Source organism: Thamnophis elegans, chromosome 5 (assembly GCF_009769535.1).
Source record: "Thamnophis elegans isolate rThaEle1 chromosome 5, rThaEle1.pri, whole genome shotgun sequence".
Lineage (NCBI taxonomy): Eukaryota > Metazoa > Chordata > Lepidosauria > Squamata > Colubridae > Thamnophis > Thamnophis elegans.
The window spans coordinates 68,567,648-68,587,137 of record NC_045545.1 but is presented as its reverse complement, the minus strand read 5'-3'; the positions used below and the strand labels follow the sequence as shown (position 1 = coordinate 68,587,137).

At 36.8% G+C, this 19,490-nt stretch overlaps 1 protein-coding gene and 1 long non-coding RNA gene across 2 annotated transcripts in view; one reads left to right on the top strand and one right to left on the bottom strand.

The window, feature by feature from the left end:
* GGT7 (gamma-glutamyltransferase 7) overlaps nt 1-3,415 on the top strand; it is a 39,022-nt gene extending 35,607 nt beyond the window's left edge. Inside the window, exon 15 of the mRNA XM_032218922.1 lies at nt 2,534-3,415. Coding sequence (XP_032074813.1) covers nt 2,534-2,697 — 164 coding nt within the window. The 3' untranslated portion in view covers nt 2,698-3,415. The remainder of the gene's footprint in view (nt 1-2,533) is intronic.
* A 1,367-nt stretch (nt 3,416-4,782) lies between these two features.
* LOC116509215 lies at nt 4,783-19,413 on the bottom strand. The gene is made up of 4 exons (XR_004255483.1): nt 19,325-19,413; nt 16,507-16,603; nt 6,846-6,900; nt 4,783-5,556 (listed from the first exon to the last, which is right to left on the bottom strand). It is a non-coding gene; the product is annotated as an uncharacterized LOC116509215 (long non-coding RNA).
* Between the last annotated feature and the right edge of the window lie 77 nt (nt 19,414-19,490).

Below are 19,490 nucleotides of genomic sequence, written 5' to 3'. Positions count from 1 at the left end.
GGACAGCCACTAGAAGGTGACGGACTGCAACTGAATCGCCCAGGCAAGGGCCCAGTTACTCTAGAGTCAATGGCCCAGGCCCCCAGACAAGTCGGAGGAATGCGTCCACTGAATGGTCAGCGCCTCCGTGCCAAGGGAGGAGTCGAGATCTCTTTCCAGACCATGGCCGTGGCAGAACGTGGTCCTGCCAGGATCAGTGGGCGGAGGCATCAAGGTCCCCCCCACCAGCTGGCCATGCACCGAGCCTGCCCCAGGCACAGCAAACAGTCTGAGCCAAGGCGCCCAGAGATGGGCCCATCCAGGGCCACAGCTGCGATTAAAACGCCTGAGCCGGTCTACTCTACATAACAAAGGTCGGATTAGCCTGCAACAGAAACTCACCACCTGGCATCTTGGAACTCAATCTCCAAAAGGAAATGCTACAGATCTAAGCAGGCCAGGAAGAACCCCTGGCCTCAATAGAAACGGTTTTTTTTTTTAAATTATCATTATTATTTACTTATTTATTTATTTATTCATTAACTTTTAGTCCACTTTATTTTCCTAGCAAATTTCCAATTTCCTCATTGACCGCGGATCAAGTAGGGGGGAACATAGCCCAACGATGGGCACGGCCCAGACCCCCATGTCTAGAAGGGGCGGAGAACCATCTAATCCTCCGTACCACCATAGGCAAAACCAGGCCCCGGGAGAGCCTACCTGCACACGGGTTAAGACCCTCGACTCACCACCACCCCCTGGACCCCCTGAGTGGGGGAGGGAGAGAGGGACCCCACTCTACTTGGAAGGAAGGGGAAACCTGCCTGGGAACCCCAGGGCAGGAAAACCAACCCCTAGGAGTGATTTGGGGGGAAAAAGGCCTGAGGCGGGACCAACCCCAGACCCTGGGATAAGGTCAAAGGCTCATACATGTAGATCTGATGCAAGTCCCCAGAAATGTGCACGGCCCTCTGTTGGGCCCCACAGAACAACAGTTCCCAAATGGCTAACCTCTGAAGGAGGAAGGCAGAGCCAACCCAGAGTAGGCCCGGGTAGAATCCCCGGGCACCAGTAGCAAAAGGAAGACTAATATTGCAAGCCCTTAAGTTCTCATCTGCTAGTCATCCCTTACTGGCATCGAATTAAGCACAGTTGTGAAGTGCGTTTGTACATATATGCATATATATATATGCATATATGCATATATATATATATATATATATATATATATATATATATATATATATATATATATATATATATATATATATATTTGTATTTGAGCTGATAAACAAATAAGGGAGACTCGTATAGCCTATTACAATCCATTTAGCTCTCATCAGCTAGCCTTATAATAAAGGGAGACTAGTATAGGTCTATTTCAAGCTATTTAGACCTTATGTTAATTGCAATGTGAAACCTCCGAGCCACAATACTGTTCCTGCACAATGCAGCCCCTGACCTCCTCCCACGAGAAGGACTTCAGGGCAGAGGAAGACATGGGGGGGGGGGGAAACACCCTCCCCCTCCCCCTGCAAGGGCTTTCTCACCTGCCGCCAGGTCTGCCACCTGGCCCTGGGGAAACTCCAAGCCCCCCCTCCATTTCCCCACTTACGCGTCCAGCCGGAAGGAATGGAGGATTCCAAGCCACTGTAGGCCCCACCGGGACCTGGGCCTGCTTTCTCTGCTGCCTGCCATGCCAAGGAAGAGACCGCACCAGCCAATGGACCTGGGTCGAGGCCCGGTCCTCGCACACGTGGCGACCAAGCCAACATGGCCGCCGGAACTTTCATTTTCGATCTGCGGCTCCGATGGCCTGCTGAAAGGCCGTGCTGAGGCAGGCAAGGACGGGAGGCAAGGACGGGGGAGGCCACGCGGCTCTCAGGCACGCTCCCCCTCCCCCAGGAATGCTCGTAGCAGTCCGAGCCGATTCTCTTGCCTCTCCTGGCTATTTAAAGGAGAAGGCAGAGTCTCCAGCAGCTGAAAGGAGATCTGGCACCCCCGCACCCGGGGACGGGCTGAGACTCTGGGCCTGCGGGGGGGGAGGCAGCATGCCCCACTGGGCCCTCCCCCACCGCCCGGGGCAGTAAACTGTCCCTTGGGGCCGCAGCTGCTGAATTTAGTAATTTAGAAATCTTTTAAATGCCCAATTAACCAAATAAGACCAAATTGAATAAAGTAATCCTACCAGTAATTCTCAACAGTTCTTGGACCAGAAAAGACTGAGAGGAAACTGGGATAGGAATGGAAGGCACCAGTATTTAAGCGTTTTCTCTCAGTCTTGGACCAATCAGGCTTTGACAACAACCCACGTGTGACCATTCCCTCCCCCTCTTCTGGAAAATGGGCTGAGACTTCATATATTCAGAGCTGATTTTGGACTGATGTGTGGAAGTGCCTCTAAAATAAGTTGCCAATTCACATGGTTTCTAGATGCAAAATGGGAGAAAGGTACTGTTTTGTTATGTACCTGAGAAAACAAAATGTTTCAAGTTGATTCAAATGGGGCATTATTGCTCTCATGAAAATAACTTTTTCAAACCTTTCTTATTAGGTGAGTTTCCAGAAGAAGATATCAGCTATTTTACAGCCAGAGGTGAACATGTAAAGAAAGTTGAGGTCCTCTCTATAGTTCATGGAGCCAGAAGAACAAACAATTTCATAATTGGTGTGAAAGACCCAAGAAGTGTGGATGCAGCAGGAGCAACAATATTATAGCAACTCTCAGATAAATTTGTTCCTCCAAAAAAAAGAAAGGCTTTCCCCCCCCAAAATACATTATGCATGTTTCCAAACAGTTCCTTTATCATTCCCCATAATGTGGAACAAGTGGTGTTTCTATGGGTTTTCACATTGCTAAATAGCCCCCTCTGCAATTCTGTACTAAAACAATGAAGCCTGATCAAGATACAGCACAGCAATTAGAATTTTTGTTCATTATGATCTTGAGTTATAAAAATCTCAGGCATTATTATAATAGAAGCACAGGGAATAAGTTTAATTTTGATAGCTAGTCCAACTATTTGATGCACCACAGTGAAATAATTCTAAATTGAGCACAAGAAACAAACAACTGATACTGAAAATGTACCATTTTGACAGTGTTAGTGGAAGATTCACTGTTCAAGGAATATGTCTATTTTCACCCAGGTTCTTAATTAAAAAAAAAACCCAACAATCAAATACAGTTCCATGAGTTTGAATTTGCATGGGAAATACGTACATATATCTAGGGAAGAAGCCTATCAGCTGATATTGATAGCAATTAATAAATTTCCTCATCTTCAATCTCTGGAACAGTTTTGCAGTTTGTAAGAATGTTTTCTTGATGGTTTTCCTTACATGGATAAACACATACTGAAATAAAGATGTGTGCGCTTTTTTTTCTTTTAAGGTAGATTGTTTTCCTAACTTCTGAGAGTAAAATCAGGCAGCTAACACAGTATCTGACATCCTATATACAGCTGATTGCAGTATAACATGGATTTACACATATCATTCAAGTGTGTTTGTTAGTTGTACATATCTATTCATCAGTGAAGAAAGAAAATAGTACTTTGATAATGCAGAGTGTCTTTGTGTCAGTATCTTCAGGATCAAGCAGGAAAAGTTTTGTAATAACATATTTATTTCTGGTACTTTAGTGATCTTATTCCTTTCTCAATTATTATACACGAATGGAAAATAATATGCTTAAGATTTTCAAAATTTCCCTTTGAGTTAAATAATTTGTACCAACACACTAATTTAATTGCAACTGCTCTTACTCATATCTCAAGTAATATTAACTTTTATAATCCTCTCTACCCAGAGGAGAGAAGGCAGGATACCACACTCCTCCTGATGGCATCAACTTAATGGTAGATGATTGGCAACTTCAACACATTGAAGGTGCCACTTCAAATGTTTTGACACAATATGTAATATCATTCAGTTGTGGATCGGAGTTATGAACTAAGCTATTTTATCCTGCAGAAAATTGGACCTTTTTCTTCTTGGTCTCTATTATTGCTCTCTAGATTGTTTTCATTTATAGTGAAAAAATTTCATGTGCAGAAAGGACTCAAGCAGATCCATTGTCATTTCACACTGGATAGTTTCATTGTAGACTTATGATGCTCTATTTATTTGAAATGTTTGTAAATTTCCCCAATCTGAAGGTTTTAGGTCCGGGATGGCGAACCTATGGCATGTGTGCTACAGGTGGCACGCAGAGCCATTTGTCAGGGCATATGAGGCGTTGCCCTGTCAGCTGGTCAGAGTGCATGTGCACACTTCCAGCTGAGTTCAGCCTTTTTTAAAGCCATTTTTCACCCTCCCCAGACTCCAGAGGCTTTATAGCAGCCTGGGGAGGGCGAAGAGCATGCAAAAAATGCAGGGGAGCGCCTCTCATGCATGCATGCGCACTGGGGGGGTGTCGTGTTGCTTTATGGGTGTGGCACACCCACACACGACAGCCCCTTATGCACTCCCCCCCCCTTATGGCATGCGAGCCAAAAAAGCTCTAGGTGGCAATAGGATAAAAAAAGTCAATGAGCTATAAGTTATAATTTTACATGCTTTACAGCTGATGTCTTGGCAAGCTTATCTCTCTTTCATTAACTTGGAGTTCTAATTAAGTAAACCTCCTCCTAATATACACACTATATCAGGAGTGTCAAACTGGCAGCCCGGGGGCCAGATGCTTCACCTGCAGGCCACGCCCACCTCAGCTTCGCAAATGGTAAAAAGTCACAAAATGTCACGTGACAGCAACGTGACACCATAAATTTGACACTTGTGCACTATATTAATGCTTGCAAAACTTTTTATTTATCTAAATCATTATTAACATTGCTTAAAAATGCTGAAATAAAATCTCAATATTTCTGATGTTTTAAAAAATCAACTACAGATACAGAAAAAAGCAGGAATAAAAATTAAAATAAATAAAATAAAATAAATAAGAATAGAATCCATGCATGACACTGAAGGTCCCTATCCAGAATGGGAAAGCCATTCATCCCTGAAGTGATGCAATTGGTTCAGTAAGGCTATATCAAGATTTTTCAAATGCAAATATAAGTGTGTGTGTGTGTTTGTGTGTGTGAGCATGTGCGCGTGAGTGCATGCATACACATACACATATGGAGACATATATTCCACAATTGCCTTCAAATTAGTTTTCATTGGGCTTAGTTGTTAATCATTAGAAAAACAGTCACTTGTTAAAATTAAAGACAATCACTAAACAAACTCTTTCCTTCACATTTATGCTGCTGCTCAGAAATTAATATGGGAACATTTTAAAATATATAACTATTTCTGTTTAGGTATTTCTCTTAATGAAAAAATATACTTCATGAAATGCACAGTAACAAAAATTTAAGCACAGAAATAGATCCTTCCCCAAATGCTTAGTATGACATATAGGAATTACGTCACTGAAAATGAATACAAGTCCTGCTTTTGCAGATCACAGTTGTTTTAACCGATCCTATCCTGTGCAACTCTATGTTTATCGTCAATTGAAAATGGAAAGGAAATAGTAGATGTGATTCTATTTCCACATGTTCACTTAATGTTTGAAGAGCTGTTCTGAAGACAAAAGAAAATTCGTTTTACTCAAACACAATAACAAAAAAACTGGAAGGCTATTCCTTCTTTTCTATTAAGAAAAAAAACAAAACTCATAATTTCATTGCACTGAGTACCTTAAATATTTGTTAATTTATTTGAGAATTTTTTAAATTATATAATTTCATTTTATTGCAATGCCTATCAATGGGAACTTTCTTTAATTATCTACTTTTCTGAATACAGCATTTCTCAACTTTTTATTGAAACTGCTGGCTGCCATGCAGTCTCAAATAGCAAATGAGATAGGCCGCACCCTGTTCCAACAAAGTAGATTTTATTTTTGTTAAAATAATTGCATTAAAGATTATGATTACATTACTAAAATTAATACAAACTAAAAGAAAGAAAAAAAGAGTAAAAAGTGCAAAAAATAAAATGAAATAAAGAAAGAGAAATTATTTCTTTATAAATATAAATAAGTTGAGTAACAATATAAACAAAATTGTTTATCATAATAATATAAATACATTTACTAACTTTCACTTCCTCTTAATTTATAGCCAGTGATCACTTCATTCCATATCCCATCTCTTTTCTATAAAAAAATCCATAAAGTATCATAATTTCAGTCCTGGTGTCAGCAAAAGTCCTAAGGGTTGGCAGAAATAACAATGCATCTCTTTTAACTTTAATCAAATAAACCAACTTTATATTTCTTCCTTTTGCTTCTAACAATTTTAATCTTTAGTCAATTCAAATAATGTCATAGTACTTGATTTCTTTTTATTTGCTTTTGCTCCTACTCGGATGATTAATTCAAGTTTTAAAAACCACTTTGGTAAATCCAATATATAAGAATTATCTAGGTCACTATTTTGATTTATTATTTGTGATTCCTTTTAATTTTTAAGCTGTCAAATGATTTGTTTTGTATTTCCAATAAGACATCTTTTTTCATCTCATTCTTGTAGTGTCATTTGTAGATTCACTTTCAGTGTCAACTATTTATATGTCTTGTGATATAAAACTTCTGAAAAAGTAGTTAACAATCAATTTCCAAATATGATTAGAGAAGAAAGTATGCAAACTTAATATCCTTTTAAAGGTATTGACCACAGTTTGAGCAAGATGACTATTCCTTGTCTCCCAGGGCTCAAAACCTCCAGACGCCATTGTCTTGTGGCTTCTTTATGAGGAATAACTGTCTGGACCACTTGAAGGGGATCTCCTAGCTTTGTGTGTGTAGAGGTTTGAAGAGCCTATTTACTCACCAACTTTTCATTCTTCCCCATGGTTGTTAATCCTACCTTTTGTGATACCAATCTTCAATCTACCATTTCTTCCTCCAGAAGCTTTTTATTTCTTAAAAAAGATTTTATGGTCATGGATCAGAATATGCACATAAAATCCAGCAACATTCATAAATACAAGAGTAGTAAAGGATCGATGCAGCAAATAAATGAATAAATAAATAATCAAGTAAATAATAATTTGACTGATTTTGTGAAGTTTCAAATAGAACCCTTCAGTGGATAAAGGATATGCAGGCTTTGCCTAGAACCCATCTCTGTGAACTGACTCAAAAGCTATCTTTAATAACAGTAACTCACAGAATATCACTAGATATTAAGAATATTTTCTACTAGATCATCTAGTGTAAATTATTTGGTTTGCTCCTGAACCCAAACTGTATTGGATCAACTAGTCAACTGAGCTTCCAGTAAAGGTGCCTATTGGTACAGCTGACAATACTTAGAAGGAAAATTGGAGAGAAATTACATGTGAATGTTTCTAGTTCCTTTCTTAAAGATTAGAACTGCAATAGATCTGGGATCTAGAGATTGGTCAAGGGAAATGAATCTAGAGTTGGTTAAAAAAAACTAACCATCAGTTAATTTTCAAAAACTCAGCCAGAGTTAAGTCTTTCCCTATCAACCATGCAGTTTTTCAGTTAAGGAAGGAGTGGATCTCAGTAGGGACCACAATTGGCAGCAGAAGACAGTTTAAAAGAAATTGAATCACTTTCATAAAATAGCACATAATGATGTTCAGACTAATCCTCAAGAAGAGTGATGTAACTGGCCCACTAGAATCTCTTAGGAAACAATGAGTTGTCAAATGCCCAAAAGTTAATGTGTTGTTATCAGAAGCATTGTCTCATGTCATTTTGATGTAGAAAGCATAACTTTGAGGATGCATGTTTAAGATAAATGCTTTCCCTCCCTGCAAGTTATTCTCCCTAATACCAAGAAGCAACTAATTTTATTATTTCATATTGTCTCCTCCAAATGTGGTTTCCCTCAAACGTTAAATGAGACCTCCAAAAATCAAAATGATGCCCATCTCTTAACATCAGTCAACAAACACCATGAACTTTAGATAAATTACTAGGATTATAGTTTTTTTAAATTGTCATGTAGGTATTATTTGCCCAAATGTGTACAGTAATGTAGCCATATATTTAGTTTTGACACCTTTTGACATCTAATTATGTGATGATGCTCCTGAGTATTTCAGAACTCTCTCTAAAACTAGAGGATTTAATGAACAGTTTGCAAAATTATAAGCACACAGAAACTATTACTAATGGTTGCTAGATTTTACCAAGTTTGATTCAGTATTGAAAATTATAGGGAATAATGCTATAAAGAATTGCAATATCCAATATATGATTATCAATATACAGACACTTGGGCTTCTATATGTCTATATACATTACTATGTTCCAACAAGGCAGATTTTATATGCTACCCCACTAAGGTTGGAAGTCAAAAGTGTTACAATTCTATCTCTAAGAGTTCTTTCTGTTATCTGTAGCATGGAGTCTACATCTGTAGCAGCCAGTCTATTAAGCACAGAGCTTCATGCAAATTGTTTTTCTGCACACCACTTAAAATGCTAGATGCCCATTCTTATGGCCTGTAACAAAAATATATGCATATTTAAAAGAACTTTATTTTGCAACAGCAGCTGCAAATCAGCAAGGACTTATAGAAAATAATGATGACCCTATGTTGAGAAGGCTGGGAAAACTAAGAAAAAATAAGAAAGACCCCCCCCTGTAAATTAGAGCCAACTCATTAGACAATATTCTAGCATTGATTGATCTTTATTATTGGCATTTAATCAACCACAAACCAGATTCTTCAGGAAGGACTTCAAGTGCTAGCACTATTTTGTATGCAAAAGATACCAGGCAGATCATGACAACTTCACAGGTTAGATTGAGAAGAATGCCTGCCATAGGCATGAATAAGCTCGTCAGTCACATAGAATGGAGACAGATCCGGGACAGCTAGAGTTCAAAGAACCCGTCCAAAAATCCTTTGGTATAGAGGAATTTCAGGAGTAGCCTGAAACTCCATCTTCTCACTGCTAAGCCCCGCCTTCTTCCCAAGTTCCCAGTTCCCTTCTTGAACTCTAGCTGTCCCGGAGACGACAGTGAAGGTGGGGAGAGACCCAGGGCCCCAGAGATATCCGCAAATCTCTGGGGGGGGGTATTAACTCCCCGTGCCAATTCCTTTTTGGATTAGCTGCGTGCTAACTGAAACTGCAGGTTGCCCCTAAGAATGGAAGAAGTGATGTCATCTGGTAAGCTGATTTTATTATCCAAGAGAGATTGTTCGTGTTAAAAAATTAAGCTAACTGAAACCAAAGAACAGGAAGATTTAGCGGCGAATTGGCTTTTTCTAATGGATTTATGACTGGTGGTTACTTTACTTCTTAAATGCTTCAAGAAACTCCGCAACATCCTCCCCCCTCTGAATCTCCCTAAGTGGATCGTAAAACTTATCTCCTACTAATTAGCCCGTCACGATTCGACATTTTTATTACTTTACTACCTAGTTCTGTCTACAACTAGATAAGATTGACAGCCTGTAAGAGATTAAAAAAAAAAAAGTGCTTCGAAGCCTGTGGGGAAAAAAAAAAGAGAGCTTCTAATTTTTAACTACGACACATCATGGCGTCCCAAAATACCTCTAAGATTTCATTTCAGGCTCTTTTCTCTGCGTGTAGAGGACTTTTTGACTCTTACCAAAAATTGGAAAGAAAACTGGATCAACTGATTCTAAAATATGAAGTTAAAACTGAGATCGTTGAATGCTTAAATGTTCCTGAAACACAAATGGAAAATGTGAGAAATGGTGTCTGGTCTATCTCAGAGGAAGAGAGGAGTGGGGGAGCTATAAATACGACTCATTTAAAGAGACAGAGTGCAGGAGGAATGGAAAATCCACCCTTGAGAATTAAAGTTAATTTGGGAAATTTTATAAGCCTAGGACAACATTATTATTTCATCACTGACATTCAGAATCCAAAGGTGCCGAAATACTTTTGTTTGGATTTGCTTATGGAAACATTTGGTAAATTTATCCAACGAATGGCTATTGGACTGAGGAAATCTCGTTGTTGGAGGGACACAGGCTGACAGATGGGACAATACAACCTAAAATTAGCTAAATCGGATTACTTCAATTTGTAATAGATATAGCTGAATAATGACTGATATGGATAGCAATATATATAATTTGGAACTGGCTGATAGATTGATGAATACAATTGAAAACTAGTTAAACCTAATTGCTTTTTCTTGTAACAGATATTGCTGAATAATAATTGATATTGATAGTAATGTATATAATGTGGAGTTGATATGATAACTAACAATTGGATATGAGAAAACACCTTTAGATTATACATAAAGAGTATTAACTATAATAATTAGCACTATTAAAAAACTAAATAAAATTCATACAATCAAATGTTAATCAATACTGGGAAAATGTTATGATATATGATATAATTGAATATTATGGATGTTTAGCTAAAATAGGATATGAGGATTTGATGATAATAGAGGATTTTACAAATAAGTAAATGAATTGCCAGCATGTGTTATGGATTAATTCTTTAGCATAGCTAAGGATGAAGGATGTTTAAATAACCATAATAATTAAAACTGGAGGTATAATGATGTTGATATGGTAAATATTCGAGTTAAGATATTTGAATTAATATGAATTAACGGAAGAGAAGCACCAAAACATGTTGTAACCAGTTGATATACTTCTTTTTTTTTCATAATAGACACCTGTGTTTTGTTTTGTTTTCCTGATTGTCGTTTTTGTCTTTTTTTTGTATTATCTACTATCTTTTATTTTAATTTTAATTTTTTATTTGTCCTTTTTTCTTTTTTCTTTTTTTTGTTTGATTTTTCTCCCTTCCCATCGGTGTGGGTAGGTATTGTTCAAGATTATTACTCCTACCAATATTTCTAAATAATAATTACAGTTAAATGAAAATGGATATATAATAATGCTTGAGTTAATATGAGTTATGTTGGTTGACTGTGGAGGAGATGTACCAAAACTTATCTGTAATTGATTGATATATTAAGAAAGATGCTGTACCCGTTTTAAACTAAAATTAAAAAACATTTAATAATAATAAAAAAAAAGAATGGAGACAGATGAATCACTACACTTAACCAGTCATAAAGCCTTTAAATACAGCTGTCAATAAGGTTGAATGAACTCAATGGAACATATGAATCAATGTGTATAGGATGAAGTGTGAAAGATTAATTCAAAGTGAACACCAAATCCATTACTCTAAAGTAATCAAAAATATCTGGTAATAATCACCATCATCAAACTGTCTTCAGTTGAATTCAGTGGAGCTTTTGCCCACTGAATATAGGCAATACGTATGCCAAGCATTGCAGCATAATGTGGAATTTATACCCTATCTTTCTGTTTATTTCCCCATTAAAAGCAGTTTTCCACAAATTTTATATATATTTATTTTATTTTATGTTTTTATTAGAGTTGTACAGATATTTTAAAGAGGTACTTTAAACAGGAGATGGATAATGTCTGTGTAGAGGGTAAGGCAGACGACCTCAGTGAAAATAGGCAAGATCAGTTATCCAAAGCTACGTGGGGAAAAACCACAAATTTTAAATCTTAAATCCACTACAAGCAGAAAATATGCAAAAGAGGTTGAGATACAGAGACTTCTAATTCACGTAAGAAGGGGAGGAGGGACAGTATAATATATAGGATGGGCAATATTGTTATAGCAAGTGTCAATAAAACTAGGATCTTGTGGCATTCCTCATGATACTTCCTTACAAGTTGAAGTGGAGCCATTAATGAGCATTTTTTAGGTACAATCATTTGACTAATCATGAATCCATCTAACAGTAATATATTATTTAGTTAAAGGTTTCAAACTCAAATAAAAATGGGAGCCATATTACATAAAATGTACTAACTGTGGTTGCATTCATACACATACAAAATGCAGCACACATTGAAGTTGAATTGTAACTGAAATGCTTATTTGAAAAATATTGAGTAATATTACTTAATGTACTGAAAATAATGAGTGGTTATTTCTGAATTTTTTCATTCTGACTACTTCATTGATAGTTCTCTGCAGAGACCAGAATGTCAATACTGGTCCTGAAGTATTGTGAAATATCCTATCAAAAAATTGCTTGCAGATGTTCATCAGTGAGCCCTGACCATAAAGCTGATTTGTTAATCTTCATTGACAAGAAAAAATATTTTGCCTACATAAGTGTTCTGTCCCCCCCTTCACGGCTCGTTAACAAACGCAGGCAGGCAACTTAAAAGAAACTTTTCTTTATCAGTTCACAGTTCAAACTGGCTTCGAGCCCAGAAATAACATGAATACAAATCTCCGATAAGAATTCAAAACAAAAGCTCTTACAAACGCTGCAGTTCTTCCACCTTCTGCACGGATCAGGTTTACATGAAACACCAAAGCACTTATCAAAGTGTAACAAGCATAAATCATGATTAATCAGCAAGCAATGTTGTACAAACAAAGGCACACACGAAGGAACGACGTTGACTCCAGCAACTGGGGCGTGGCAGCATCTGTCCTTTTATCTCCAAACCTGCCTCCCACAAGCCCCAGCTGCATACTGAATTTTGTATCCCGAAAAAACTTGCAGCAGAACTGCTGAATCACAACACATAAGTAGTGCCAAACATTGCCATGATGCTAGCAGATGCAGAGATCAATCTCAGAAACCTTTCTATTGAAAGAAATTTGTAAAAATTCAGAATAACAATATTAACATATTTCTATTTCAGGATAGTGTCACACTAAAGCTCCACTATTTACAATTCTTCTAAAACACTGCAACTTCCCTAGCAAATGGCAAAGAGTTTAAATTGTGTTTCAAACACCTTAAAGTCTAAAATGTTGGTCAAACTGTTTACATGGGTTATTAATTATGTCTACACATTTCTTTTCATTTTCTTTTAAATAATATGATTCAGTCAATCCTCACCTTGGGCTGAGAAAAGAGCCAAGATACCAATTATTACATATTTTGCCCATAACGGGAGCTTAGGTTTGAATGACTTGACACTGTCCTACATCTGGGTGATCAACAGCTTTGTAGTCTGAGTTTTAAGTTTAGTATATTCAGGTGCTAAATGACACATCAGAAAAAAACCAAAGTAGATATAATAGTCTGATCAGAAAGGGGTAGAATGTTTTTGTTTTTCATTGGCTTCTCTTGGAGCTCAGAATCTTTTAAACACATTAGCCATCTACTTTCACTCTCCATATTGCTACCATGTTGGTTAAGAAAGAACTAAATTGCCTATGATTGAATCCTCTTGAACACACAAAATTAATATCTTAATAAAATCTATTTGTATACTTTTACCTTCACAGCTATGAAGGTACCTGACATACCAAGATTATTTAGTTTTGCTTTGAACCTTCTTTTCCTTCTGTGTCCAAATCTAACTTTAGATTGCAAAAATGAAGTCACTTTCTTGGCTTTGTTGTTGATCAAAAATAAGTCATTGTCAGAACATGTTTCTGGTACATACCAGGTGGACCAGGCTCTGCATCTCTCTGCATTCACATAGGGTGTTGTTATCTATTCCACTTGAGCATATTGGTCTTAACACTCAGGCACTCCAACTCTCCTTCAGCCATATCGTCCTTTAATGTTATTCCTTCATCGATGGTCTTCTTCCTGCATCTTTTAATTATTTTATTCTTGCATGCTGTCAAGAATGTTTGTTCTTGCCAACAAACATTTGCTCGCAGTACTCTTATAACACAATGTGTTTGAAAACACATTTCAGGTGGACCATCCATGGCCATTGACATGAAGTATATCCCACTAAAGCTCTGCAGGGTTTTTGTTTTGTTTTTTGCATAGTTCCAATTCCTAATTATATTTGTTATTGTGCTTTTTATGGATAGTAAATGCAGTAATTCTTCAGTCACGGTTAGGTTTTGGGCAAATCCCTCATACAAATATCACACAATAAGCAGGGGATCTTACCCTAGTAGACTAGTCAAGTACAATTAAAAATGTTTTGAGATTTATTGTTGCACATTGTCAAGTCAGTAATCCAGTTGGGAAAAAATATTTTCTTATTGGGACAAAGGATTTGACTTGCATTTAAAGCAATCTTTTGTAAACTGACCTTCAGTTAATGATCCTTATGATTTTGTAATCATTTCATGATGAAACTTGCTCTTAACAGAATCTTTGCTTGATTTGTTGATATTTGTGAAAATTTTTGTTGTTTTGCAAGAACTGCCTTGAGTTGCTAAACTGTTTTGTCTTGCATTTTGCCCATTATTGCTGCATACTTCTCTTGGTGCATAACCTTTAGAACTAAAAAGCGTTGCAAACAAATGAGACACTGACTTTGATGTTTCATCTCTATAACCCAAATATAATTTTCCCACTCATCTTGACAATGGTTTTCGTCTGCAATCATTCTTTTTCTCAATGTTATTTTTTGTTAATGTTAGTGATCTGTTTGGATCGTACAAACAACAAAAATAAACCAAATCCCAGAAGACCCAAAGCAACCTGTGGACTGTGTATTTGAGACCCCTAATTTAGTCTATATTTTATCCATTTATGGGTAAACCCATTTATGGAGGAGAATATCGAGGCACTCTGTCTTAAGACTTGTCTGAGGTCCAGGAATCTATGGCATCCTTTTATTTACTATCTAGTAACTCTATGGAAGAAGATAAGATTAGTAAAGTACAATCTGTCTGTGATAAACCTATCCTGGATCTTGCTAATTGTAGCATGCTTCATTAACATACTGCTTGACAATCCTTTCAAAGGCCTTTCCAAGTGTAGATTTCAAACTGATCTGTAGTTTTTTGAAGTCTCATTCTTACTCTTGCTAAAGATAGGGATAAAGTATGCTAGTTTCTGGTCCCTGGAGATATAACAATAGCACTTGGGCTTACATATTGCCCCACAGCACATATAGCACTTTCTGGACAGTTTACAATGTCATCATATTGCCTCCAACAATCTGAGTCCCCACATATCAGTATTCCTGGAGTTCTTAAAGATTAGCTTAAGGGTAGTTTTGTTATCACTGCTAGTTCCTTTAGTACAGAAGCCCCAGAAGTTTATTTAAATTAGCTAAGCTTGCTTACTCTTTCTTTTCTATCATAGATTGTAGTTCCTTTATTCTCTCAGTGATATATTGATAACCAGCGAGAGTTCCACATTCCTTCTGAGAGAAAAAATGCAAAACAGGATCAGCATCAAACATTATCAATTTCTACAATTTCTTTTTGTAACAGGCCTACACTCTCTTTCACAATCCTTTTACTGTATTTCTATCAGATCCAAATGTCACTTTTTTGCTGTTTTTGCTTTCTCTATACAAGCTAAACGTTTATACAGTCTGAATCTGAGCCTTTCTGACAGTTTTGGTTTCTGGCACTTGCCATGCATTTTTCTTCAGTTAAGAGTCCTCTCCTTCCATTTCCTGTACATGACACTTTTTGTTTTCATCATCTTAGTGAACTCTGCATAAATCCATATTGGCCCCTTTATATTTCTCTAATTTTTCTTTCTTGCAGGTAATTGTGCTTTCAGTATGTAATGTTATAAAGTTTCTTATCATTTCTGGATATTGAAATTCCTTTCTTCCAAGTGTAAAGCCACTGGAGGTACTTTCTCTCAGAATTCATCAAAAACTACTCTTCTGAATCCAGCATACAGCATAGAGGTCTGATTTTTGCCAATTCTTTCCAGATAACAAAAATACAGATTATTACTAGTTAGCTTCACTTTTTAATCAATTCCTCTCTGGTAGTGAACATTAGTTACAAGATAATAGACACTCTCCTTCTTTTGTCTACCTTTTAACAAATGAAATTGTCAACAAAAAAGAGCTCTGACTTTTGAGTTTTTTAGATGTTAGGTTACTGAAAAATATCATTATCTCTATCTCATGTCTATATGCAGATTAGTCATTTAATACAGAAAGGCCGATTTCTATATTTTCTTGTTGCCCAAGATATTATAATAAACTATGACAATGGCACATCTTTCTTTTTATACTTTCTCTAATAATTTCAAAAAAAATTACATGCTTTCTTAAATGTCTGCAAAAGTGTGTGTGTGTGTGCGCGCGCGCACACACACGTGGTGGGTTTCAATTTTTTTTAGAACCTCTTCTATATGTGTGGCCTGCTTTGTGGGAATGGCTTGCCGGCCATGTGACTGGGTGGGCGTGGCCAACTTGTAAAATGTGGTGAAACTCACTTAACAACACTCTTGCTTAGCAACCAAAATGTTGGCTCAGAAACTCTGGCATTTGAAGCATGCAAGTCTTAAAGCTGTCAAGTTACAAGACCCTTGCACCCCTAACCCTTTGGGGAAAAAAAACCCAGGGGTGTTCAAACGTGACAGCTTTAAGACTTGTGGACTTCAACTCCCAGAATTCCTCCTCTCGTTCTTCATCTTGATGATGTGCGGTCGGGTGGGGGTTGGGAGCTGGAACAGGTTCTAATCGGCGGAACCTCTTATATAGAAGAGGTTAAAACTGGCAGGAACCCACCCATGGCGCGTGCACAAGCATGCATGCAAGCGCACACACACACACACACCGTATGGATGTATACATATATTTTCTTTACCTATATGATGGACCTTTACAGGAAAATGTGTTCATTCTGCTGCATCATTCGGGTACAATATTATCAATGTCATTACCCACAGCATGCATATGAACCACTGAAAGAAAAGAGATTGCAATTACATGCTAGATTTTGTACCCTGGTTTACTATAAAATCAGGTTTTACTTAATACATAATATAGAATCAAACAGACCACATTGTTTTTTACTGTATTAAATGAATAAAAATATGACAATTCCTATTCTGTACAAGCATGCTTAACAGCTATTATTTAATGTTTACATTTTAATCTGTAAATAACTGATTTTAATTTGTGTTAGTGCCTCTTAGAATAGCCTTAGTATCTAAATATTTTGTTCATGTAAGTTAATATAATGGAATAAGGGAGATACACTGATGAAAATCATAGTATTATAGGAAGACTATTTAGACATTACTTGTACTTTTGGGTAGGTTTCTAATACAGTAATTATGCTGCCTATTTCAGTATGACCAATGTTATCTGCAGTCTAATAAAACTTGTTAGGCATTTGAGAATAAGTAAAATAATCACACGATGAGCACCAATGAACAAAATATAAAACTGAATGGATGGTATACTAAAAAGCATATGCATCACATTCAATAATGCAGTCAATAAAGGCAAAGAAGATCAGATCAGTCAAGGTTGTCTTACAGAATTTTCTTCTATAAATTAGGGCTCTGGGGTGCAACTCACTATATAAACTCATGGTTTATGCTTTAATACATCTATTATTTTCTAAGGGTTTTCTAAGTTTCTTTCTGTTCGTGTTTGTTTTGCTAAAACAAATAACGTGACTACCCCTTTCTAGAAATGTATACCTAAATGTAGATGAGAACATTAATTTAAAATGTTCAATGGAGAAGAAGAAAGTAAAAATAGAGTTGACTAGAATTTTGAACCCAAGACTATTATCATTATACCTGTAGACATATGACCCTTTGAACCAACAGGAGTAGTCTTTTTATAAATAAGCAAATATTAAGTGAAAATGAATATTGTAGTACAGATATGGAGACTAGCTAATCCTATAGCATTTTAAAGATTCACAAGCATAGTGTGACATACATAAATGCAAGAGCTTTCACGATGTACACGACTTAAGTCTGGCATTGTTCAGTTAGTGATCAGTTGAAAAATGTGTTGTGGTATCTCATCTCTAAGGAACAAGGCAGAGGAGCTTCCAGGAAACCAATATACTATGAATCAAAATTCCATTGTTCTATTATTCCATTTTAACAATTTTCTGTTTCTGGTTAAAATGAAGAATCAATACAAATGCATAGGAAGATTACAAATGGGAGATGGTAAGTCCAAGCGTTACTCCAGAGTAGAACTCTCCATTTTCCAAAGAAAGGAAAAGTGCTTTCAGATGATGGGTTCCTAGTAATACCATTCAAAATATATTCAGCACAATGGTAGTTTTGCATGGTTCTAAAAAGAGACTCCTTCAAATTGAAGTTGGTGACCAATATCCAACTTCCCCACTACTTTTTTTTCTGGGATGCTTTTTCAATTTCCCTGTCTAATCGCCATCCTAGGATTTCCTGATCTGGTGCTAACAAGGTGTGATTCTTCTTAGCTTTCTGAGATCAGTCAACTTAAGTGCTCCAATTCCAGAACAGATATTTTGGGAAACAATTATGGAAGACCAAAAAGGACGAACACAATTTGGCTTTCAAAGCATCATCTGGGAACATTCCAATCCTCAAAAGTACAGTAGGATTAACACTTGAACTCAAACTCATTGTTAATTAATTAATTAATTAATTAAATTTATTTATTTTATCAAACATATACACGGTAACAAGTAAAAGTATGAATATGGACACAGGAAATGGGTACGAATAAAGGGGGAGAATAGGACAGGGATGGTAAATAGCATAAGCTGGTGCGCTTATGTACGCCCTCTTACAGATTGTGCATAGGATTTTTTAAAATTCTGTGTGGATTCTTTTTTTAAATTGTCTTAGACTATTTAAAAAAAGATTCTATCCAAAATAAATTGAAGTGAAACCATGTTTAAAAATTCTATGCACAATACTTTGAAATATATTGTGCATAGAAAGAATAGTTTGAAATGTTTTACTTCAATTTATTCTGTGTGGATTTTTTTAAAATTGTCTTAGGCTATTTAAAAAAAGATTCTATCCAAAATACAAAATACTAGCTGCAGCTATTCACTTAAGAACTGTGGCAAGAAAGGTGGTGGTTTAGTGACCAAAGTTACAATGGCATTGAAAAAAGTGACTGATGACCATTTTTCACTTAGTGACCATTTTCACACTTAGCGACCATTGCAGCATCCTCATGATCACGTGATCAAATTTTTGATGTTTGGCAACAGATTCATATTTATGATGGTTTCAGTGTCCTGGGGTCATGTAATAACCTTTTGCCAAAGTCAAATGGGGAAACCAGATTCACTTATGCTACTAACTTATCAGCTGCAGTTATTCACTTAAGAACTGTGGCAAGAAAGGTGGTATAGTGACCAAAGTTACAATAGCATTGAAAAAAGTGACTGATAACCATTTTCACACTTAGCGACCATTTTCACACTTAGCAACCGTTGCAGCATCCTCATGGTCACGTGATCAAAATTTTGATGTTTGGCAACAGTTACAATTTATATTTGCAAATTGTAGTTATATTGAAATAAAAAATATTACAATACTATTTTTGCGTTGTATGAAAAATTTTGTTGCTCCGTATAAAATTTTTAATCAAGCCCCCCCCCGCCCCCCCCCCCCGGTCAAAGGTGTCCCTCTTTACCAATCTGAAAATCTGGTCACCTTAACCTTGGAGAACAATATCTGGCCATTTTGAGGAGACACGGACTTTCGCGGGCGGGAAATCCCTCTTCCATGTCCCAAGCTACGCTGTAGGCGGTTGTGGCGTGATAGGCAGGGGGCCATCCTAACGGTCTCTGGCCGCCCAAGGCAAGTTGGCTTGAACGTG